General features: G+C 42.1%; 1 protein-coding gene and 1 non-coding gene across 6 annotated transcripts in view; both read right to left on the minus strand.

Annotated features, from left to right (window-relative positions):
• The window catches only part of TUFT1 (tuftelin 1), a 50,317-nt gene that overhangs the window by 23,604 nt on the left and 2,109 nt on the right, over positions 1 to 24,604 (minus strand). For 3 of the 5 annotated variants that reach the window (XM_070367086.1, XM_070367085.1, XM_070367084.1), the window contains exons 2-4: positions 7,655 to 8,094; positions 1,631 to 1,705; positions 1,119 to 1,220 (exon numbers count right to left, since the gene is read on the minus strand). In XM_070367086.1, the coding sequence (XP_070223187.1) occupies positions 1,119 to 1,220; positions 1,631 to 1,705; positions 7,655 to 7,786 (309 nt within the window). In that variant the 5' untranslated portion in view covers positions 7,787 to 8,094. The remainder of the gene's footprint in view (positions 1 to 1,118; positions 1,221 to 1,630; positions 1,706 to 7,654; positions 8,095 to 24,604) is intronic. The other 2 variants (XM_005894960.3, XM_005894961.3) reach the window with 2 other exon arrangements.
• On the minus strand, positions 24,194 to 24,324 carry LOC138987356 (small nucleolar RNA SNORA11). The gene has a single exon (XR_011463840.1). It is a non-coding gene; the product is annotated as a small nucleolar RNA SNORA11 (small nucleolar RNA).

The following is a 24,604-nucleotide window of genomic DNA, read 5'->3' on the forward strand; positions in this document are numbered from 1 at the left end:
TCATTCAAGGGAATATGATTCAGCCATTAAAAGCAGTGAGTACTGATGTATGTTACAATATGGCTGATCCCTGAAAATACTCTGCTAAATGAAAGAAGCCAGACACAAAAGGCCACATGCTGTGTTGTGAGTCCATTTATATAAAATGTCTGAAGTGAAGTGAAGTCACTCAGTTGTGTCCGACTCTTTGCAACCCCATGGACTGTAGCCCACCAGGCTCCTCCGTCCATGCGATTCTCCAGGCAAGAATACTGGAGTGGGTTGCCATTTCCTTCTCCAGCGGATCTTTCCGACCCAGGATTGAACCCAGGTCTCCCATATTGCAGGCAGATGCTTTAACCTCTGAGCCACCAGGGAAGCCCATATGAAATGTCTGCTGCTGCTAAGTCACTTCAGCTGTGTCCGACTCTGTGCGACCCCATTGACTGCAGCCCACCAGGCTTCTCCGTCCATGGGATTCTCCAGGCAAGAACACTGGAGTGGGTTGCCATTTCCTTCTCCATATAAAATGTCTAGAAAGGACAAATCCATAGAGACAGAAGGTACTGATAGAACTGTGGTGATCACCAGGGGCTAGAAGGAGTGACTGAAAAAGTTCTGAAATTAGTAGTGGTGATGGCTGCACAACTCTATGAATATATCAAAAACTACTGAATTGTACACTTTAACTGAGTTAATTGTATGGTATGTGAATTACATCTCAAAAAGTTGTTTTTAGAAAAGAAACTTTTAATTTTTTTAAATTGTTTTAATTGCCTTAATTAAACAAAAATTATTTCAATTAAAAAAAAAAAATAAGTTCCGTAAACACACTTTTTACCTGTCTCCACAGTTTTCAGCAGCTGACATGAATACAGACAGTAGACAAGCACCTGGAAAGGCCATCTCATCCATTCCCCTGCCGAGTGCCAGGTGGCACTAGAGCCACCATAGCCTGATTGTGATCTCCTGGTGTTAATTAAGATCTTTCCAGGAGACAGACAGCCAAGAACTAGTATCACAGATCTGGTTCTTCCCAGTCAAACCACAAGGCCCTTTGGTGAAGGCAGCCATTTCCTCTCCTGTGTCTGCAGGGAGAAAGAGAGGAGGGAGAAACCATGAAAGTGAACTAAGCCTACCTTAATGATCTCTTCGTGTCCATCATTGGACTCCACCAGTTCTGAGGCCAGAGAATGACTAGTTGAGCGGCTGGACACCATGGCATAGGTCTTCCTGCCCGCCTGCCAGAGAGAGGGAAAGAAAAGTGGATCAGAAACCATACGACCAGCACTGAACTTCTGCCCCTCAACCAATGCAGAACTGCTGCTCAAAAGACTTGAAGGGTTAGTCCAATGTTTCCCTGCAAAAATTCATTTCAGAACCTCAACCCGAAGCCACAGGATGAATGCAGCAGCAGCAAGAACACAGGATGGGAGAATTAGTTGAAATTGCAGGTTAGTTTTAATTGTAATGGGGGCCTCTACATCCCCAAAGCAAGGCACGATGCTGAGGTCGGCTGGCTTTGTCTGAAAGGAGATGCTCCCAGGCAGCAGAGGAGACGGTTCCAGCCAGCACTGGGCTGAGGGGTCAGCAGCAAGGAAGGAGAACTGGCGGAGACGAGGAGGCCTCGCTCCACCAGCAATCTCGATACCTTCTGGGCTATGCGTTCAAGTTCATCTCCTGTCAGTTCACTCTGGAGAGTCAGCCTGAGCACGTCCACGCTGCCCTAATAATGACAATCACAGCAACAATAATCTCTCACTTTACAGTCTACTATCAGTACACATGCACTTTTGCCAGTCCTGTAGAGTGGGTTTTATTATTGCCATTTCATAGACAAGAAAAGCTGAGGTCAGAGAGGTACATCAGCTTGCCCAAGGTCAGTTCACTCTTGGGTGATGAGGATGTCTCCAGGGACTCTGACAGTGTTCTTCACACAGCACATTGTGTGCGTTCTCCTTTCCCCACTGTTCAGAAGGCATCCCTGGATTGGTCATCCCCAGTTCAGAACTTCTGCACCTGACATCCACCCAGGAAGTTACTGATTCCCTTTACAAGACTAGGATATCTTTCCTGAACCAAATCATAGGAAGGTACCTGAATCCAAACCCCTATTTCTATGAGCCACACAGAAATTATCCAGAAGAAAGCAGGCGATACAGTAGATCAGCCTAATTTCAAAGGAAGAAGCAGGTGTTCTTTCATAACTTAAAGAAGGTTTAAAAACCTTCTTTTCATTGTGAGGAAAATAGAAAACCTGAGGGGGAAAACATGCAAGAAGAGGGAAAAGTGGGGGGCTGGAGATCTGGGGAGATAACAACATTGAGAGAGGATCAGCAAGGCAGAATGCACCAAACCCTGCCACTAACCCGTGTAACACGTACAGGTAGACAAGAGGCTTAGCAACTCTGGATCCGTGTATCTCACTAGAAAAATAAGGGTTGAACTAAGTATCTCTAAGGCTCCTTCCATATTTGATATTATAACAGCATAAAGAGGAGTACATGCCTCTCGCAGCTAATGATGGGAAGATGGGTGCTGAACTAGCCAAGACAAAAGTGACTTTCAGGTCATCTGGTCATACCCTGCCATGAGGTCCAGAAGTATAAATATCATCTTACTCTTAACAGTTTTGAGGAATCCTCCTAACCTTTCAAATATCTGATGGAGCGACAGGAGGAAGAAAGAATGGAGCAGCAGCGGCGCTTTGCTGGAGCAGCTGTGAAGAGACACCCCACGTCCAAGGTAAGAGAAACCCCAGTAAGACGGTAGGCGCTGAGAGAGCGCATCAGAGGGCAGACAGACTGAAACCACAATCACAGACAACTAGCCAATCTGATCACACGGACCACAGTTTGTCAAACTCAAGGAAATTAAGCCATGCTGTGTGGGGCCACCCAAGATGGATGGGTCATGGTGGAGAGGTCTGACAGAATGTGGTCCACTGGAGAAGGGAATGGCAAACCACTTCAGTATTCTTGCCTTGAGAACCCCATGAACTAAGTATGAAAAGGCAAAATGATAGGATACTGAAAGAGGAACTCCCCAGGTCAGTAGGAGCCCAATATGCTACTGGAGATCAGTGGAGAAATAACTCCAGAAAGAAGGAAGGGATGGAGCCAAAGCAAAAACAATACCCAGTTGTGGATGTGACTGGTGATAGAAGCAAGGTCCGATGCTGTAAAGAGCAATATTGCATAGGAACCTGGAATGTCAGGTCCATGAATCAAGGCAATATGGAAGTGGTCAAACAGGAGATGGCAAGAGTGAACATCGAAATTCTAGGAATCAGCAAACTAAGTTGGACTGGAAAGGGTGAATTTAACTCAGATGACCATTATATCTACTACTGTGGGCAGGAATCCCTTAGAAGAAATGGAGTAGCCATCATAGTCAAAAGAGTCCAAAATGCAGTACTTGGATGCAATCTCAAAAATGACAGAATGATCTCTGTTCATTTCCAAGGCAAACCATTCAATAACACGGTAATCCAAGTCTATGCCCCGATCAGTAATGCTGAAGAAGCTGAAGTTGAATGGTTCTATGAAGACTTACAAGACCTTTTAGAACTAACACCCAAAAAAGATGTCCTTTTCATTATAGGGGACTGGAATGCAAAAGTAGGAAGTCAAGAAATACCTGGGGTAACAGGCAAATTTGGCCTTGGAGTACAGAATGAAGCAGGGCAAAGGCTAATAAGAGTTTTGCCAAGAGAATGCACTGGTCATAGCAAACACCCTCTTCCAACAACACAAGAGAAGACGCTACACATGGACATCACCAGATGGTCAACACCGAAATCAGAGTGATTATATTCTTTGCAACCAAAGGTGGAGAGGCTCTATACACTCAGCAAAAATAAGATCAGGAGCTGACTGTGGCTCAGATCATGAACTCCTTATTGCCAAATTCAGACTTAAACTGAAGAAAGTGGGGAAAACCACTAGATCATTCAGGTATGACCTAAATCAAATCCCTTATGATTATACAGTGGAAGTGAGAAAAAGATTTAAGGGACTAGATCTCATAGACAGAGTGCCTGATGAACTACGGACAGAGATTCATGACATTGTACAGGAGACAGGGATCAAGACCATCCCCAAGAAAAAGAAATGAGAAACAGCAAAATGGTTGTCTGAGGAGGCCTTACAAATAGCTGTGAAAAGAAGAAAAGCGAAAAGCAAAGGAGAAAAGGAAAGAAATACCCATTTGATGGAGAAGGCAATGGCACCACACTCCAGTACTCTTGCCTGGAAAATCCCATGGACAGAGGAGCCTGGTGGGCTGCAGTCCATGGGGTCGTGAAGAGTCAGACATGACTGAGCGACTTCACTTTCACTCTTCACTTTCACGCATTGGAGAAGGCAATGGCGACCCACTCCAGTGTTCTTGCCTGGAGGATCTCAGGGACGGGGGAGCCTGATGGGCTGCCGTCTATGGGGTCACACAGAGTCGGACATAACTGAAGTGACTTAGCAGCAGCAGCAGCAGCATACCCATTTGAATACAGAGTTCCAAAGAATAGCAAGGAGAGATAAGAAAGCCTTCTTCAGTGATCAATGCAAAGAAATAGAGGAAAACAACAGACTAGGAAAGACTAGAGGTCTCTTCAAGAAAATTAGAGATAACAGGGGAACATTTCATGTAAAGATGGGCTCAATAAAGGACAGAAATGGTATGGACCTAACAGAAGCTGAAGATATTAAGAAGAGGTGGCAAGAATACACAGAAGAACTGTACAAAAAAGATCTTCATGATCCAGATAATCACGATGGTGTGATCACTCACCTAGAGCCAGACATCCTGGAATGTGAAGTCAAGTGGGCCTTAGGAAGCATCACTACAAAGATAGTGGAGGTGATGGAATTCCAGTTGAGCTATTTCAAATCCTAAAAGATGATGCTGTGAAAGTGCTGCACTCAATATGCCAGCAAATTTGGAAAACTCAGCAGTGACCACAGGACTGGAAAAGGTCAGTTTTCATTCCAATCCCAAAGAAAGGCAATGCCAAAGAATGCTCAAACTACCACACAATTGCACTAATTTTACACGCTAGTAAAGTAATGCTCAAAATTCTCCAAGTCAGGCTTCAGCAATATGTGAACCGTGAACTTCCTGATATTCAAGCTGGTTTGAGAAAAGGCAGAGGAACCAGAGATCAAACTGCCAACATCCACTGGATCATGGAAAACGCAAGTGAGTTCCAGAAAAACATCTATTTCTGCTTTATTGACTATGCCAAAGCCTTTGACTGTGTGGATCACAATAAACTGTGGAAAATTCTGAAAGAGATGGGAATACCAGACCACCTGACTTGCCTCTTGAGAAACCTATATGCAGGTCAGGAAGCAACAGTTAGAACTGGACATGGAACAACAGACTGGTTCCAAATAAGAAAAGGAGTACGTCAAGGCTGTATATTGTCACTCTGCTTATTTAACTTATATGCAGAGTACATCATGAGAAATGCTGGGCTGGAAGAAGCACAAGCTGGAATCAAGATTGCCAGGAGAAATATCAATAACCTCAGATATGCAGATGACACCACCGTTATGGCAGAAAGTGAAGAAGAACTAAAGAACCTCTTGATGAAAGTGAAAGAAGAGAGTGAAAAAGTTGGCTTAAAGCTCAACATTCAGAAAACTAAGATCATGGCATCTAGTCCCATCACTTCATGGGAAATAGATGGGGAAACAGTAGAAACCGTGGCTGACTTTATATTTTTGGGGCTCCAAAATCACTGCAGATGGTGATTGCAGCCATGAAATTAAAAGACGCTTACTCCTTGGAAGGAAAGTTATGATCAACCTAGACAACATATTAAAAAGCAGAGACTACTTTGTCAACAAAGGTCCATCTAGTCAAGGCTATGGTTTTTCCTCTAGTCATGTATGGATGTGAGAGTTGGACTATAAAGAAAGCTGAGCACCAAAGAATTGATGCTTTTGAACTGTGGTGTTGGAGAAGACTCTTGAGAGTCCCTTGGACTGCAAGGAGATCCACCCAGTTCATCCTAAAGGAAATCAGTCCTGGGTGTTCATTGGAAGGACTGATGTTGAAGCTGAAACTCCAATATTTTGGCCACCTGATGCAAAGAGCTGACTCATTTGAAAAGACCCTGATGTTGGGAAAGATTGAGGGCAGGAGGAGAAGGGGACGACTGAGGATGAGATTGTTAGATGGCATCACCAACTCAATGGACATGAGTTTGGGTAAATTCTGGGAGTTGGTGATGGACAGGGAAGCATGGTGTGCTGTGGTTCATGGGGTCACAAAGAGTCAGACATGACTGAGCAAATGAACTTAACTGAACTCTTAACAGTTTTGAGGAATCCTCCTAACCTTCCAAATATCTGATGGAGTGACAGGAGGAAGAAAGAATAGACTCTGCCCAGAAAGCTGGGAGAAGCTTCTCTGGGAGGCAACAGATCTTCCTCCACAAGAAAGAACAAATGGGTGGAGAAGTAATCAGCCTCTGTAATCAGATACCCTGTGTTCACCCTATAAAATGGAAACACTACCATCCAACTACTAGCTTTTTTGTTTAAGATTAACTGAAAATATATGGAGGTTGTTCTCTGCCACTTAAGAGTGTATGCTTAGTCACTCAGTCATGTCTGACTCCTTGAGACCCCATGGACTGTAGCCTGCTAGGCTCCTCTGTCCATGGGATTCTCCAGACAAGAATACTGGAGTGGGTTGCTAGTTCCTTCTCCAGGTACCTTGCTAAACCAGGGATGGAGCCCAAGTCTCTTGTGTCTGCTGTACTGCAGGTAGATTCTTTACCAGCAGAGCCATTGGGAAAGCCACATAAGAGGTAAGTATTCAAATATTAGCCTCTTCCCAGTTCTTGGAACAAGCCCAAATACAAGAAAGTTTGAAGACACTCCCATATGGCCCTTAAGACTTACCAAACCTGGCAATGTAGCTAGCTTTTACAAAAACACTTGAGTGAGTGAGTGAAGTCGCTCAGTCATGTCCGACTCTTTGCAACCCCATGGACTGTAGTCTATCAGGCTCCTCCGTCCATGGGATTTCCCAGGCAATAGTATTGGAGTGGGTTGCCATTTCCTTCTCCAGAGTATCTTCCTGACCCAGGGATCAAACCCGGATCTCCCTCATTGTAGACAGACGCTTTACCATCTAAGCCACCACGGAAGTCCTTAATTCCTATCAAATAAAACCCAGACCCTTAGTGTGGCTTTTAAGGCTCTCTACAATCTGAGTCAATTCGCCTCTGCTGTCACTGGTCTTCACTGCCCCTGGTCCAAAATGCCCCATGCTTTCCTACTTTAGTAACTTCATTCTCTTAATTTCCTTTGCCTAACTGTTCTTTCTTCTTATTTTCACCAGGGGCACCTGTGAGTCCCTCAAGAGTTTGCATTCAACTGCCACATCTTCCATGACACTTCCCTACATCCTGCGGGAAACACATACTCTCTTCCCTGTGCTCCCTCTGCTTCACAAGGCCTCTGGTGGCAAGTGCCTCTCACTTATTTGTGAGCCATGTGATCTTCTGTTAACTCCTTGTGGGCAGCTGTCTGCCACAGCCCCTAACAAAGGTAAGCCTTATCTGAATGCGTAGTGAGTGTTCCACGACATCTAGGTCAAGAGAACATTACAAAAAAAGAAGAAATGATTTCAAAATAGCCAAGTGAAAGTGAAAGTCACTCACTTGTGTCCAACTTTGTGACCCCAAGGAGTATACAGTCCATGGAATTCTCCAGGCCAGAATACTGGAGTGGGTAGCCATTCCCTTCTCCAGGGGATTTTCCCAACCCAGGGATCGAACCCAGGTATCCTGCATTGCAGGCGGATTCTTTACCAACTCAACCACCAGTGAAGCCCAAAATAGCCAAAGTGGCTGCTAACTCTTTTCCGCAGTACACAGGCATGCACTTTGATTAAAGCATAGTCTCTGATGGTCCAATGGTTAGGATTTGATGCTTTCACTGCCACATCCTGGGTTCAGCCATGGCATTTTAACTGGAAGAGCACAGACTAGTCTGGATTTGGGCCTTGAGAGGTCATCTCCTCTATTTGTGTCATCAGAATCTCAGTTGGAGACAAGAAAGAAAGTTGAAGAAGTACTCAACTTGCTGAAAGAAATAATGGCTGAAAGACAAAGAAAACAAACAACAAACAAAAATAAAATAGCAGGCTTACCATACCAATAATTACACTAAATGTACACAGTCTAAATACATCACTTAAATACAGATTGGCAGGAATTCCCTGCTGGTCCGATGGTTAGGACTCCATACTTTCCCCCAGGCTAGACCCCTGACTGGGAAACTAAGATCCAGTAAGCTGTACAACCACAACCAAAAAATAAAAAGCAGGTTGGCAGAATAGATTTTTTAAAATGACTCATTACATGCTGTCTATAAGAAACATATTCAATACTTTAAATATAAAAATATAGACTGGTTGAAGTAAAAGAATGGGAAAAGATATATCATGCAAATATTAATCAAAGGAAAGCAGGAGTGCTATGTTAATATCAGATGAAGTAGATAGAAGTAGACTTCAGAGCAAAGAGAATTACCATAAATAGAAAACGACGTTACGTAATGTAATCCACACAGAAGACAGAGCAATCCCAAATGTATATTCACCAAACACCAAGCTGCAAAATATGTGAAACAAAACCTAATAGAACAAATCCACAATTATAGTTAGAGACTTCAATACCTATCCCTCAACAACTGACAGAGCAATTGGGGCGGGGGAAATTATCGAGAATATATAAGAACTCAACAACACCATCAACCAGCAAGATCTAATCAACATTTACAGAATACTCCACCCAACAGCAGCAGAATACACATTGTTTTCATGGATCTATGGAACACATACTAAGACAGACCATAATCTGGACTATGAAAAAGCTCAACAAATTTGAAAGAACTGAAATCATACAGAGGACGTTATATGACCACAATGGATTCAAACCAGAAATAAATAGCAGAAGGATAATGGGAAATTTTCCAAACACTAGGCAACTGAACAACATACTTCTAAATAATCTTTGGGTCAAAAAGACACTGTCAAAGGAAATTTTTAAAAATCGCTGAACTGAATGAAAATGAAAAACCAAAACATCAACATTTGTGGGATATAGCTAAAGTAGTTCTTTAGAGAGGGAAAGCAAGAGAAACTCCCTTTAAAGAGAGGGAAATTCATAGCACTAAATGTATGTATTAGATGAAAAGAAAGTCTCAAATCAATAATTTAAGCTCCCACTACAAGAATTTAGGGAAAAAAAAAACAAAACTCAAAGCAAGCAGGGAAAAGGCCTTAATAAAAATAAGAGCATGGATAAATAATATTTAACACAGAACAACAATAGAGAAAAACCAATGAAACAAAGAGCTATTCTTTGAAAGGATCAATGAAATTCATAACTTCAAATAAGACTGACAAAGAAGAAAACAGAGAGACATAAATACCAATATCAGGAATGAAACACAATATTTCTACAGAACTTGAAGGTATTAAAAGTATAAGGTAATACTATGAACAACTCTATGAGCATAAATTTGACAATTTAGAAAAATGAATCAATTATTCAAAAAAATATGAACTACTGAAGTTCTTCATCTAATATGATATAGGTAATATGAATAGCCTTATAACTATTAAGGAAATTTAAATCATAATTTTAAAATTCTCAGAGGAGCTCCATGGTGACCTAGTCATTAGGATTCCAGGCTTTCACTGCCATGGCCTGGGTTCAGTCCCTGGCTGGGGAACTGACATCCCACAAGCCATGTGGCAGAGCCAAAAAAAAAAAAAAATTCCCTAAGAAGAAATATCCAGGCCCAGATGACTCCACTGGAGAATTCTATGAAGTATTTTAAAAATTAGCACCAATACTATTTCTACATAATCTCATCCAGAAAATAAGAGGAAGGACACTTTCAAATTCATTTATGAAAGCTATTCTTATTGTGGCACCAAGACCAAAGACAATTTTGAAAAGAAAACAAAACCCAAAAAACTACAAACTAATATCTCTCATAAATACAAAGATTTTATTCCCTAACGTTTTGTTAGAACATGGGTAAAAGACATGAAAAGATATTTCACTGAAGAAAATATACGGGTGGCAAATAAGCATGTAAAAAGATGTTCAACATCATTAGTCATTAAAGAAAGGCAAATTAAAACCACAGTGAGATATCATTACACACCTATTAGAATGGCTAAAACAAAGACCACAGCACCAAATGCTGGCAAGGATGCAGAGAAACTGGATCACTCACACGTTGCTGGTGGGAATATAAAGTGACACAGCCACTCTGAAAAATAGTTTGGAATTTCTTTAAAAACTAAACATACAATCACCATATGACCCAGCAATTATACTCCTGGGCATTTATCACAAAGAAACGTAGACTTACGTTCACACAAAAAATTGCACACTTGAGGTGGAAGGTGGGAGGAAGGTTCAAGAGGCAGGGGACATATGTATACCAATGGCTGATTCATGTTATGTATGGCAGAAACCAACACAGTATTGTAAAGCAATTATCCTCCACTTAAAAATACATAAACATTTTTTAAAAACTTGCACGCTAATGCTTATAGCAGCTTTACTTGTAATACCCCAAAACCAGAAACAACCTGGATGCCCTTCAGTAAGTGAATGATTAAACATGGAATGCTTACTATTCAGCAATAAAAAGGAACTAATTACTGACGCATGCAACATCAATTTCCCAAGAATTAAGCTTAATGAAAGAAGCCAATCACAAAAGGTTACATACTATATGATTCCATGTATCTAATAGTCTTGAAAGGACAAAATTACAGAAACAGAGCACAGGCAAAGGGGTTCGAGAGTTAGGGAGAAGAAGGAGGTGGAAAGGAAGAGGGTGTGACTCTAAAATGGGAAGCTGAAGAATCTTTGTAGTGATGGAAACAGTCTATATCTTGGCTGTATTGATGTCACTATCCTGGTTGTGACAGTGCATTATGGTTTTGTAAGATGTTACCACTGAGGAATGCTGCTGCTGCTGCTGCTGCTAAGTCGCTTCAGTCGTGTCCAACTCTGTGCGACCCCATAGACGGCAGCCCACCAGGCTCCCCCATCCCTGGGATTCTCCAGGCAAGAACGCTGGAGTGGGCTGCCATTTCCTTCTCCAATGCATGAAAGTGAAAAGTCAAAGTGAAATGCTAAGTAAATGCAAAAGATCTCTATTATTTCTTTTAACTGCATGTGAATCTACAACTGTGTTAAAAAAATACCTACAGAGATAAAAATTAAAGAAATAATAAAGGAAATAAGTAATTATTATCCTACTACTCTAAAATAGCCACTATAAAATGCATTCCTTACAATTTTTTCTATGCACATTTTTGAAAGGCATACTACTATATACACTTATATACTTGCTTTCCCCCTTTAATATTTCATCATTAATTTTCATCACATTAAGCATCCACTCCAGTACTCTTGCCTGGAAAATCCCATGGATGGAGGAGCCTGGTAGCTGCAGTCCATGGGGTTGCAAAGAGTCGGACACGACTGAGCGACTTCACTTTCACTTTCATGCATTGGAGGAGGAAACGGCAACCCACTCCAGTGTTCTTGCCTGGAGAACCCCAGGGACGGTGGGGCCTGGTGGGCTGCCGCCTATGGGGTCATGCAGAGTCGGACACTATTGAAGTCGGACTTAGCAGCAGCAGCAGCAGTACTAATACTCCATGAATAGATCAGACTAATTTATTCAGCCTAACTGACCCACAACTTCAGTGTAGGATATGATCAACTTCTTTCATGTTATTTTTCATATACTTATTTTTTATTTTAGAAAGCATATTTTATTTCCATAGAATGAGATGATACATAACAAGGAGTACCCAAATCACCACCAGGTCTGTTGCCTGGTCCATTATCCCTCAAGCCCAGACTGATTTTCTACCTTCTTTGCAGAAAAAGAACAGCATTTAGAACAGTTAGACCTTGGCCCAAACATTAGCTCTGACTTTCATTTGTTGTGTGTATTAATTTTACTCTCCCTCAGCCTTACTTTACTAGCTGGTAAGATGGACAGTACAACATTTCAGTGAGAACACAGTGACTAATACACACAGACATACAAAAATGCCAGTTCCTCAAAATTTGACAATGCTCCTCTTTAAAATATTTTCCATAAGCATACAGGTTAAAATAAACATGCCTTGTTATGGGAGAAAATACATATTAATTCCTACTTCATACTATATATAAGCATTAATTCTGAGTGGATTGCAGATGTAAATGTGAAAAGCAGAAAAATAAAGGTTTTTAATTTTTTTTTGGCTGTGTTGGGTCTTAGTTGTGAAACATGGGATCTAGTTTCCTGACCAGGGATCAAACCCAGGCCCCCTGTATAGAGAGCAGTCTTAGCCACTGAACCATCAGGGAATTCCCAGAAAAATAAGGGTTTTTATAGAATATTTTTTTTGGATTCCCTAGTGGCTCAGATGATAAAGAGTCTGCCTGCAATGAGGGAGACCTGGGCTGGATCCTTGGGTCAGGAAGATCTCCTGGAGAAGGAAATGGCAACCCACTCCAGTATTCTTACCTGGAAAATCCCATGGACGGCAGGCTGTAGTCTATGGGGTCACAAAGAGTTGGACACAACTGAGCAACTTCACTTTCTATCTTTCAGAACATTTTTACGGCCTTGACAAAGGCAAAATTTTTCTTAAACACATCATAAAGTCCTTCTCGTAAAAAATTGATAAATTGGACTATATTAAAATTTTGAACTTTCATTCATCAGAAGGCACCATTAAGAGAGTGCATGACAACCCACAGAGTAGAAGATATCCATTCTATGAATATCTGACAAAGGATATTCAGAATACATTAAGAATTTCTGTAAGACAAAAAACAACATGATATCCTGGACTGAATCCTGGATCAGAAAAAGGATATTAGTGAAAAATCTGGTGAAATCCAATTAAAGTCTACAATTTAGTTAACCAGTATTATATCCATTAAAAATTTCTTAGTTATGACAAATGTGCCATGGTTATATAAGATGCTAGCATTGGAGAAAATTGAGTGAAGAGTATATGAGTATTAGCTTTGCAACTTTTCTGTAAACCTAAAATTATTTCAAAATAAAGAGCATATTTAAAGGAAGAAAGAAGGGAAGGGAGGGAACATGAGAGGGAGAGAGAGTGGTGCCCAACAGAAAAATGAGCAAAACACTTCAATAGAATCATCACATAAGAGGATATTCACATAGCCAATAAAACATATGAAAAGGGTTCTATTTCATTAGCCATGTCATCAAAGAACTAGGAACTAACCCCATAAGGCAATACCACAAAATACCCATCAGAATGAAGGGTTAAAAAAAAACAACCAAGTGTTAGGGGCTGTAGAACAATCAGAACTCTCATACACTGATGGAGGGTTTACTCATTATCACAATCAATCACAGTCACTTTGGAAGTATGTACCACAGATGAACACATGAGTGACACCCTCAGTCCAGTAGCTCAGTCGTGTCCGACTCTCTGCAACCCCGTGGACTGCAGCATGCCAGGCCTCCCTGTCCATCACCAACTCCCAGAGCTCACTCAAACTCACATCCATCGAGTCGGTGATGCCATCCAATCATCTTATCCTCTGTCGTCCCCTTCTCCTGCCTTCAATCCTATAAGCATCCTGCTGCTGCTGCTGCTAAGTTGCTTCAGTCATGTTCGACTCTGTGCGACCCCATAGACGGCAGCCCACCAGGCTCCCCCAGAATCTTGCCTGGGATTTTCCAGGCAAGAACACTGGAGTGGGTTGCCATTTCCTTCTCCAATGCATGAAAGTGAAAAGTGAAAGTGAAGTCACTCAGTCGTGTCTGACTCTTCGGGACCCCGTGGACTGCAGCCTACCAGGCTCCTCCATCCATGGGATTTTCCAGGCAAGAGTACTGGAGTGAGATGCCATTGCCTTCTCCGTATAAGCATCTTATAACACAGCAATTCTACCCCTGGTTATCTACTCGATAGAAATGCATATATATTTCCCCCATAAAAAACACACACCAGTATGTTCATAGTAGCATTTTTCACAATAGCCAAAATTAGCAATGTTTTGGAGTAGAATGGATTAATTGTGATATAGCCATCCACATAAGAGAACACTGTACAACAATGGAAAAGAATGAACTAGGGGACATGCAACATGGATATGTCATGAATATGTTTTTAGATAGGTTAAGCAAAAGAAGTCAGACAATGAAGCATACCATATGATTCCATTTCTACAAAAAGTATAAAAACAAGCAAAATAAAGAATGCTTTCAGAAGTCAGGATTGTGGTTACCCGTGAGGATAGAGGGTAGATAATAACTAGAAGGGGACAAAAGGGGACTCCCTGATACTGGTAATGATTTGTTTCTTGATCTGGGTGATGGTTAGTGTCCAGTGTGTGAAAATTACTTGATTGTACATTTATGAATGTATGTTACTGCATACATACATAAATGTATGCCTTTTTTTAAAGCAAAAAAAAAAAATTAAAAACTGTTTATCATAGCATTAAAATTCCCTTATGATCAGACCTATTATCACTGTCCGGATCACATAATGTCTTGACTCCCACCAGGACCTCACCTGTACCCGACACGAGCTATTCCAAACTTTCCTGATCCAACTGTAGCAAAGCACCCAAATCCAAATTTCTGTTGATGAGCCTTCCAATGCAATACACGTTTCCACCTCCCCAAAGGTGTGCCCGTTGTTCTCTCCTCTGAGATTCCCTTCCCCTCCCTTGCCTCCTTGGAGAATTGCACTCAACCTTAAGGCTCTGCTCGAACAGTCCTACGCCAGCACCCCTCTGTCAGAGCCTGCTCCTGCACCCACTGCATCCTACATACCCTAACTGTAACACAGGCCCCATTCCTTCATAACTACTTATTCGCTCTTCTCCCCGATAAAATCATAAGCTCCTGAAGACTTGATGGCTTATTTAGCACGGTGCCTTGCTTAGAGTAGGCATGTCAAAGAATATGTGTTGCGTGAATTCCAGGTAATGTCATCTGGGATCTTCCCAATTCCTTTTCTTTTGAGAACATTAGACTCCTCAGTTTAGAGAAGCGGTATAGAACACTGGAAAAAAGCAGACATGAAAAGGGGGGAAACAAGAAAAAAAATGAGCAAAGACCAAGAAAGGCAACACTAAGAAAAACTACAGGGACTACTCTTGTGGTCTAATGGTTAAGAATCAGCCTGCCAATGCAGAAGACATGGGTTCAATCCCTAGTCCGGGAAGATTCCACATGTTGCAGAGCAACTTAGCCCGTGCACCACAACTACTGAGCCCGTGCTCTAGAGCCCACGAACCACAACTCCTGAAGCTTGTGTACGGCAACTACTGAGCCCAGGCACCCAAGAGCCTGTGCTCTGCCACAGGAGAAGCCACTGCAAGGAGAAGCCACGCACACAACTGAAGAGTAGCCCCTGCTTGCCGCAACCAGAGAAAGCCCACAGGCAGCAATGAAGACCCGGCACAGCCAATAAAGGAATGAATGAATGAATGAATTTAAAACAGAAATACAAATGGCTAAAAAACATATAAAAGATGCCCAACATTACCAGTAATAAAGGAAATGCAAAAATTAAAATAATAATGAGTTATCATTTGGGGGAATTTCATTAAATTTTGATTTGAAAAGTGTCAGATAAGACACGTAGAAGTACGCTCACGGCAGCACTGCTTGCAGTGGGAAAACACTGGGAACAACCCGAATGGTGCACTGACAAGGAAACGGGTGAATAAACTCTGTCACAGTAATACAATGAACCAGTATATTCAGCTGTGAAAATAAATGAACTACAGCTACATGCATCGACATGAAAGAATCTCAAAATTAATATTATGAAAAAAAGTAAGCAGTAGAATACAGATGACGCCATGTACACAAAGTTCAAAACACGTCAGACTAAGCAATACATTACTTGAGTATGTAGTAAAAGTATAATAAAAAACAAAAAAAATAAAAACACAAAATTCCAAAGTTCTGTGGAGGAAGCAGAAGGGTTATGATCCATAAGGGACCCCAGGGAGCTTCAAAGTATTGCTAATGTTCTGTTTCTTAAGGTGGCTGTTCAGTACACAGGTGACCATTTTATTTGCTATGTTTTCAAACTTCCCGTATAGGGACTTTTCTGGTGAACTAGTGATGAAGACTCTGTGCTTCCACTGCAGGGGCACGGGCATGGGTTCGATCCCTGGGCATCAGGGAATTAAAATCCCGCATGCCACATGGTGTGACAGGAAAAAAAAAACAACTTCCCATATACAAAGGTATCCTTCCTTGCTTTTCAGTAAAGTGAGTGAGTTACTTCATGTAAATCCTGCAGAAATATCATTTTTAGATCAAGTGAATGGCAAATTTTAAAGATACTGATAATACCTAGGATTGGTGAGGATGCAGGAAAAAAGACTAATTTCAAATGCGTATCATCAGAGATTACACACGTATTTTTAGAAGTCAATTTGGCCAATATTAAGAGTGCATACTTTTTTAAACCCTTTGACTAATTCCACTTTTAGGAATATGCCCTATGAAAATCCATGCACATTTACCCAAAGATATACGTGTAAAAATGTTAACTGCAATCCTCTTAACAATACTTAAAGGCCTGGAAACAGCATAAGTAGTCTCAAGGGAGTGAATTAAGTATAGTAATATCCATGCTATGAGATACTACACTGCTGATAAGTAAACCTCTGCAAGTTGACAGGAAAAGACCTCCAAGATATATTAAGTGAGGGATTTCCCTGGTGGTCCAGTAGCTAAGAATCCACCTTGCAAAGCAGACGATGCAGGTTAGATCCCTGGTCGGGGAACTAAGATCCCATGCCGTGAAGCAACCAAGTCTGTACACTGCAACTATTGAAGCCCATGTGCTCTGGAGCCCAAGTGCCACAACTAGAAAGGCTGCATGCCACACACAGAGACTGCACGCGCTGCAATAGAGAGGCTGTGCACCAAAGATCCCACATGATGCAGCGAAGATCCCGCGCTATGACTAAGACCAGATGCAGCCACATAAATATTAAAAAGGTATATTAAGTGAAAAACGCAAGTCACAATTTAATTCATAAAATATGACCTCTTATTTATTTAAGTGCATATATATGTTCAGAGAATTAGTAATTGTCAGCTCCTAAATAAAGCGAATACTACGTGCTGAGCCCTACGGGTCCTGTTCTAAGTGCTTTATATGTATTAACTCATTTAATCCTCACAAGACAACTATATGCTAGGTATAAATCCCCATTTTACAGATGAGAAAACTGAGTCATATAAGTATCTTGCCCAAGGTCACATAATTAATAAGGAGAGGAGTCAGGATTCAAACCCAGGCCCTGTGATTCCAGAGTCTATACTCCTAACCACCATGCCACACTGGCATTTCTTGAAAGTAACCACAACAGAAAAGCACTGAACTCATACACACTAAGCTAGAAAAAGTCTACTCAGCAGTAAAGAATCTGCCTGCAACACAGGAGATTCGGGTTTGATCTCTGGGTTGGGAAGATCCCCTGGAGGAGGAAATGGCAACCGTCTCCAATATTCTTGCTTGAAAACTCCCATGGACAGAGGAACCTGGCAGGCCACAGTCCGTGGGGTCGCAAAGAGTTGGACACGACTGAACACACAGAAGAAATCAGAGGAGTAAAGGGACTTTCAGGTCATATATCAATATTTCTACAGTGTTTGAAATGTCTGCAACAAAAATGCATTTGTGTGACACTCCTATATAAAATATATAAAAGAAAGAGACGGAAAGAAAAAGTACTAAACTTCGAGACAAAGGTGGGGTTTGAGTACAAATGGCACCTACTAATCCTTGAGCAAATCATTTTATCTCTCTGGGCAATTTCCCATCTGCAAAATAGGGGGTAATAATACCTACCTTGCCTGTACTTTAGGCAAGTAGGCAGTAGATATTTAGGAACAGTGTGAAAGCACTTTGCAAACCATAAATCACTTCCCAAAAGTTAGGGAGCATTGACTTTCCCAAGGAGCTCTAGGAAAACTTCAAGGGAGGGGAGTATGTGAAACCAACTGTCTAAAAGGAGCCTGTGAGGGCTTCCCTGGTGGCTCAATGGTAAAGAATCCGCCTGCCAATGCAGGAGACTCGGGTTCTACCCCTGGTCCAGGAAGATCGCACACGCCATGGAGCAACTAAGCCCGTGCACCTTCAATACATAAAAAAATAAAAGGAGCCTATGAATAAATCTAGGGTTCTTTCTGGTACTTCATCCTCCAGAACCAGAGGATCCAGTCTGTAAGCCCACAGACTTCACCCCATAACCTCAAACCATAGCCAAGGAGGAAAACCCAGGCCCCTCTCTATTTGGTGCCACTGGTTTCTGGGGCTGGAGGGACCCCAGGGCTGTGAGCGGGCTTCAGGGAGCTTTAGGAATACTCCAAAATATCCAGCAGGGGGGTCCCCTCTGGGGACTCTCTGAATGGCAAGATAGGAAGGGGAGCCATCTTCTCTAGGGAAAAAGGAACAGAGCTAATCACAAGGTAAGCAGCCTCTAACCTCATAAACATTCCTGGGGAGAAGCCCAGCCACCTCTAAATTATAGGCAGCCTCTCCACTCTGTTCAAACAAATCTCCAGCTGTGACTCACTCCTCAGAGCGGGGATGGGGTAAACACATAGCTAAGGGCTTAGAGATCAAGACGCTAAGGAACAGTGATAGGGAGATAAACAGGGAGGCCCCAGAGGTTCCCACACCTCAGGCTCACGTGAATAGTGGAAAGATCCATAGGAAAATATGTCTCCCCAGCTCCCACTCCCCAGGCTGCTATGAGGGCCATGAGGACTGAATGGCAGATGAGAGTCAAGGGCCTCTGAGTAAGATTGCCCCTCAGCTGAAAACCAGCATCCTTAATTTATCCGTACCCTAAAATACACTCCTCCACCATCTTGTCCCTTGATCCTGTTCCCTGTTTCCACTTGGAATGTCTGTGGTCTCTGAAGCAGCCACCTCAATTTTTCCCTTCTGAGAAATGGAAATAGCCAGCCTCTTGAAACAACGGTTCCCAAGAGGTCAGGTCGAGGAAAGCCCCAGAAAAGTCAAAGAGGCTAGGTGCAGTGATTGGGGGACAACTGTCTCTTGGCTGAGACTCCTAACCCACTGGGCTCACAGGTCTCACAGGGCACTCTTGGTCCTGCCTCTTGCAGGGCTCTCTCGGTCAGAGCTGGCCCTTTGTTGCATTCCTGCTCCTCCCCACAGAGTAACCAACAAAACAGGTGTTTGCTTTTTGTCTGGTTCCCTGCCCAAAGGCATGGGCTGGACAAGCTCTACGCAGAGAGCTAACCAAGGTGATTAGGAGGTGAAATGAGAAAAAGGGATTTAGGGTGGCACCCTAAATTGGGGCAGCTGTTCTCATTCTCTGGACCGCTGGCACAGCAAAACACAGGGGCCAGCAGTGAGAGGGAGGTGGGCTCCAGAACTCTCAACTCTGAGGAAGACACCCTTTTGTTTGGCCAATCTTCATTTAGGAAACCCACCTCGTGCCCAGCCAGCCTGGAATCCCCAGTTCCCGGGCACCCCTTCCCCTTCTCCAGTCTCTGATTACCTTGCTTTGTGATTTTTGCTTTCTTTACCCCCAAGCCCTAGAAAACCATTTCCTTTTCCTTCCTCTCTATTTTCTTTTCCTCTTCCTGCCCCTGTTGGCCAGGCTTCAATCTGGGCCAAGCGTCTCCCCAGCACATACCTGTTCCCTCCACTAAACCTCCCCACCCCTAGGAGACAAAGGTATTTCACAAGACTGAATCGTGACCCAAAGAGGCACATACCATAATTATCAGCAGGCGAGGAAGCTTGTCCCACCTGCTCTGAGTACACATGTATGGAACCGAAACCATCTGGGTGCACACTCCACCCCACCACTCCCACCTGCGAGAAGTATGGGCAAACGCTGGCGCCCAATGCCTGGTGGCTCCGTAAGCCTCCCCTCTCAAATCCTCCCACAGAGCCCAGCATTCCCCAAATTCCAGGCAGGCTTGGAGACATCATCAGCCGTAGTGCTCCTAAAGGTGAGAACCTGGCAACGAATGGGGGACACAGAATGATGTGGGGAGGAATTTACGGGCTGAGCTTGTGGCAGAGCTCATGAGTGAAAGGAACAGGCAGTCACAGAACTTGAGTGGTTCCTCTGCCCCGGAGTTTCTTTCCCCACCCAGGTGTCACAGAGCCAGGGCTGCCACCGGCTTAGAATTCATTCATTCCTTTGGAGTGAATGGCTCCAGAAGAATCCTCTTTTAAAATGCAAATATTCTGACCCAGCAATTCCAAACCTAGGTATTTCTTGCCAAGAGATATTAAAACATAAGTCCACATAAAATGTTAAATATCATGTAGGAAACGAGTTGCCAGTCCAGGTTCGATGCATGATGCTGGATGCTTGGGGCTGGTGCACTGGGACGGCCCAGAGGGATGGTGTGGGGAGGGAGGAGGGAGGAGGGTTCGGGATGGGGAACACATGTATACCTGTGGTGGATTCATTTTGATATTTGGCAAAACTAATACAATTATGTAAAGTTTAAAAATAAAATAAAATTAGAGGAAAAAAAAAAAAACTTGTCAACAAATGTTCATAAGAGCATTATTCATAAAAAAAAGAAAAGAAGAAACAACCAACCCAATAAGAAGCTACTGTGTCATACAGGGAACTCCACTCGATACTCTGTTATGGCCTATATAGGAAAAGATTCTAAAAAAGAGTGATTCTAAAAAATCGCTTATATATGTATAAGCGATTTGCTTTGCCATACACCTGAAACAAACACAGCACTGTAAATCAACTATACTCCAATTTCAAAACATTTTTTTTTAAAGAAACAACCCAAAAGCCCATTGACATTTATCCATGATGAACATGTCAAAATATTTTCGTACAATGTAATATTTATTATTCAGTCATAAAAAGGAATGAAATGCTGATTCACATTGCAACATGGGTCAAAAACATGCTAACTAGAGGAAGCCAGTCACAAAGGATCACATATTATATGATTACATTTAGATAAAGTATCTAGAATAGGCAAATCATAGAGAAAGAAAGTAGACTGCTAGTTGGGGTCAGGGACTACTGGAGGAAAATGGGGAGTGATTGCTAATGGGTCAGGATTTCTTTATGGGGTGATGAAATATGTTCTGAAATCAGCTGTGTTGATGACTGTACAACTCTGTCATTACACTAAAACCCATTGAATTGTATATGGAATGAGTGATATGTATGGCATGTGAATTATACCTCAATAAAGCTATTATAAAAAGAAAATGAAAATGAGGCCTATAGTGAGCCTTCAGTAAATCAGAACTTTATGGAAAAAAAAAAAAGTCTAAGTTAGGAAAGACTTGGCATTAAACTAATGCAGATTCTGAAGTCCTAAAGGAATGACACCAATTTCAGGGTAAAGACAAAGGTTCAGACTGCAGCTGATGTAAAATTTCAAATCCACTTAGATATTGAGAAAACCTCTTTAGCTAGACTGACCAATATAAAAAATGTAGAGAGGACTGGGTGCTGGTGGAGGGGAGTGTTAGTTGCTCAATCCTGGCCAACTGTCTGCAACCCCACAGACTATAGCCTCTGTCCATGGAATTCTCTAGGCAAGAATTGTGGAGTGGGTAGCCATTCCCTTCTCCAAGGGATCTTCCCAACCCAGGGACTGAACTTGGGTCTCCCACATTGCAGGCAGATTCTTTACCATCTGAGCCACCAGGGAAGTCCGGGGGTGGAGGTGGGGAGAAAATATTCTAAGGAAGGGTAACACTGATAGGATGCTTAAAGGGACCTTATCAGAGTCCAGAGCATCAGGGGACACCAGCTGCCTTGGCCATGATTTCGGAAAAAGGAGAAGGAGGAAAAGAGCCCAGAACAGGATGCTAAAACATGAACCCTGACTATCACTCTAAGACAGTCCCAGCTAAGTTGAGACTAGACAAGCTTATTCAGGTCTTCACTCTGGGTCTATCTAGACGTCCTTTTTGACCCTCAAGATCCTCCACTGGCAGAGGAAAGGGGAAAGGAACAGGTAAGACCAGACATCAACATAATGAGAAGGAGCAAAACTTAACCAGACCAGAGTGTTCTTTCTCCATCCCTTGACCAGGGGGAGTTAAAACAGTCTCGCTGTAAGTAACAAAGAGAAAATAATGACTAACATCTCAGCACTTACCATGCGCCAGGCATTGTACTTCATATTTCATATGCATTCTTCACAACCTTATGAAAACGATGTAATTATTATCCCCATTTTACAAATGAGGAAACTGAGACTAAAGAGATAAAATAGTCTATCAAAGTGATCTTGGGCAAAGCAAACACTGAAGCTCTGACTTAGTCCAATGGATCAGACTCCCAGAACCAGGCTCTTAACTGCAATGTTATGAATAGAACCACAATTTAGTCAAAAACTGTGATATAATTTCGTTGGGAAGAAGGGAGAAGGGAAAGGAAGCATGTAAGAGGTGCCAGTATAAACCTTCCTATAATTCCTACAACAGGAAGTCAACAATGTCTAAAACTGATAAATGATAAGCAAACTATTTAGAAACATGGCTATAAACACTAGACAGAACTAAGAGTTAAGAGTGGTAACTTCCACTTTGGGTGGTTTTGGGTGGCTGTTGTTTTAGTCGCTAAGTATAAGTCGTGTCTGACTCTTTGTGACCCCATGGACTGTAGCCTACCAGGCTCCTCTGTCCATGGGATTTCCCAGGCAAGAATACTGCAGTGGGTTGCCATTTCCTTCTCCAGGGGATCTTCTCTACCCAGGGATACAATCTGCATCTCCTGCCTCAGCAGGCAGATTTTTTACTGCTCAGCCAGCCTTAGGTAGGGAATTGCTCACTATTTTTTTTAAAGGCCTTTTATATTACTAGATCTTTTTAAAATCATACACATACATTCCTTTGATTAAAAATGATTTAAAAAGGAAAAGAAAGACAATCAGAGATCATTTAAATTAAGTCTATTGCTGCTCTTGTTACCAATTTTCATCCTCCTCCACTGATAACAGCACTTGGGTTTTGTTTCAGAGAATCTCCCTCCTTTACTGGGTAATTTGGTGGGCCTGTTAATCAAGGAACCCCAAGCCCTGGCCAAGTGGGGAAGGGGCCAATGACACTATGGCAAAAAGACCTAACACAGCTGGAAACAGTGCACCCAGAACTAGAAACCCTCCATTCTCTCCTTTCATTTACCCAGCCCCCAGGACTCCCTTGGTTTAGACTTTTTAAGCTTAAATTCTGTGAGCTGCCTATTTCCTTCTAATAAATTCCTCTTTTGCTTAAGTTAGTTGAAGCCACTTTCTGTTGTTTATAATAAGAGAACTTATTGGAAATGTCTTTTAAAAAATCAATATGAAGTTAATCTGTGCTTTTATTTGCCAGTACAATTTAGTACAGTGGCTTGCAAAGCTTTTTGGCCTTAAAAAACACATTTTACATCACAATCAAATAAATACACATACACATATGTAATATGTAAACAAAGATATAACTGAAACAAAAGTTTCACCAAAAATGTCTACCCTAACACTCTGAGCCTGTTAACTCTTATCTCTTATTTTAAGAAATAAGAAGTTTGTTGTTTTTTAGAGCAGTTTTAGGTTTGTAACAAAATTGACAGGAAGATATAGAAATTTCCCATATACCCCCTCCCCACACACATGCATAGCCATTATCAGCATCATTCACCAGAATGGTACTTTTTAACCAAAGATGAACGTATATTGATACATCATAACCACCCAGGATCCACAGATCATCTTAAGATTCACTCTATGTCAAGTGAGTATGTTACACCTTCCATGGGTTTGGACAAATGTATAATGACATATATCCATCATTATACTATCAAAGTATTTTCACTGCCCTAAAAAACTTCTGTATTCTGTGTATTCATCTGCACTCTCCTCCCAAATTCCTGGCATCCATTGATCTTTTTATTGTCTCTATGGTTTTACCATTTCCAGAAGAGCATACAGTTGGAATTTCTTTCTTTTTTCCTGAAAAGAGAGGTTCAAAGCTTTTATGACTATAAGACCATTCATGGCTCACCCATGCACGGGCTAGACAGGCTGTAGGTAGCAAGCTCTTCCACTAAATACTGCAACTTTTCTTCCAATACTGAGCCCTGTCCCACTGTCCCTGCCCAGTGGAGGTGCAGGCGGACATGTGTAAGGTATTTATTCACAGGAAGGCCACAAGTTTTGCGCCTCTTGTTACAATGAACCCAGATCCCTGTTAGGGTGTGTTACAAATACAGGGGCCATTTCTTCAGGCCTCCTGCTCTGAGCACATCTATTTCTTTTTTAAGGCTGGTTCTGACCCATTAAGTTGATTTTTAGTGACTATGTGATTACGATCAGCAGTTGGAAAGCACTGGCTCCTTGTACCTACTGCAACTGCCTCCAACAATAAAAACAACCCAGAGAATGCAGCAGCCGTATTTCCAGTGACCATGTGTGGTGCACTGAGGCACATGGCCTGGTTGTTGGAGAAACACCAACACAGTCCCAGGGTCCTGACACTCAGCAGGACACACCAGAAAATTAAATTGTCTGCACTGCTGACACCAAAAGAA

Source organism: Bos mutus, chromosome 3 (genome assembly GCF_027580195.1).
Source record: "Bos mutus isolate GX-2022 chromosome 3, NWIPB_WYAK_1.1, whole genome shotgun sequence".
Classification (NCBI taxonomy): domain Eukaryota; kingdom Metazoa; phylum Chordata; class Mammalia; order Artiodactyla; family Bovidae; genus Bos; species Bos mutus.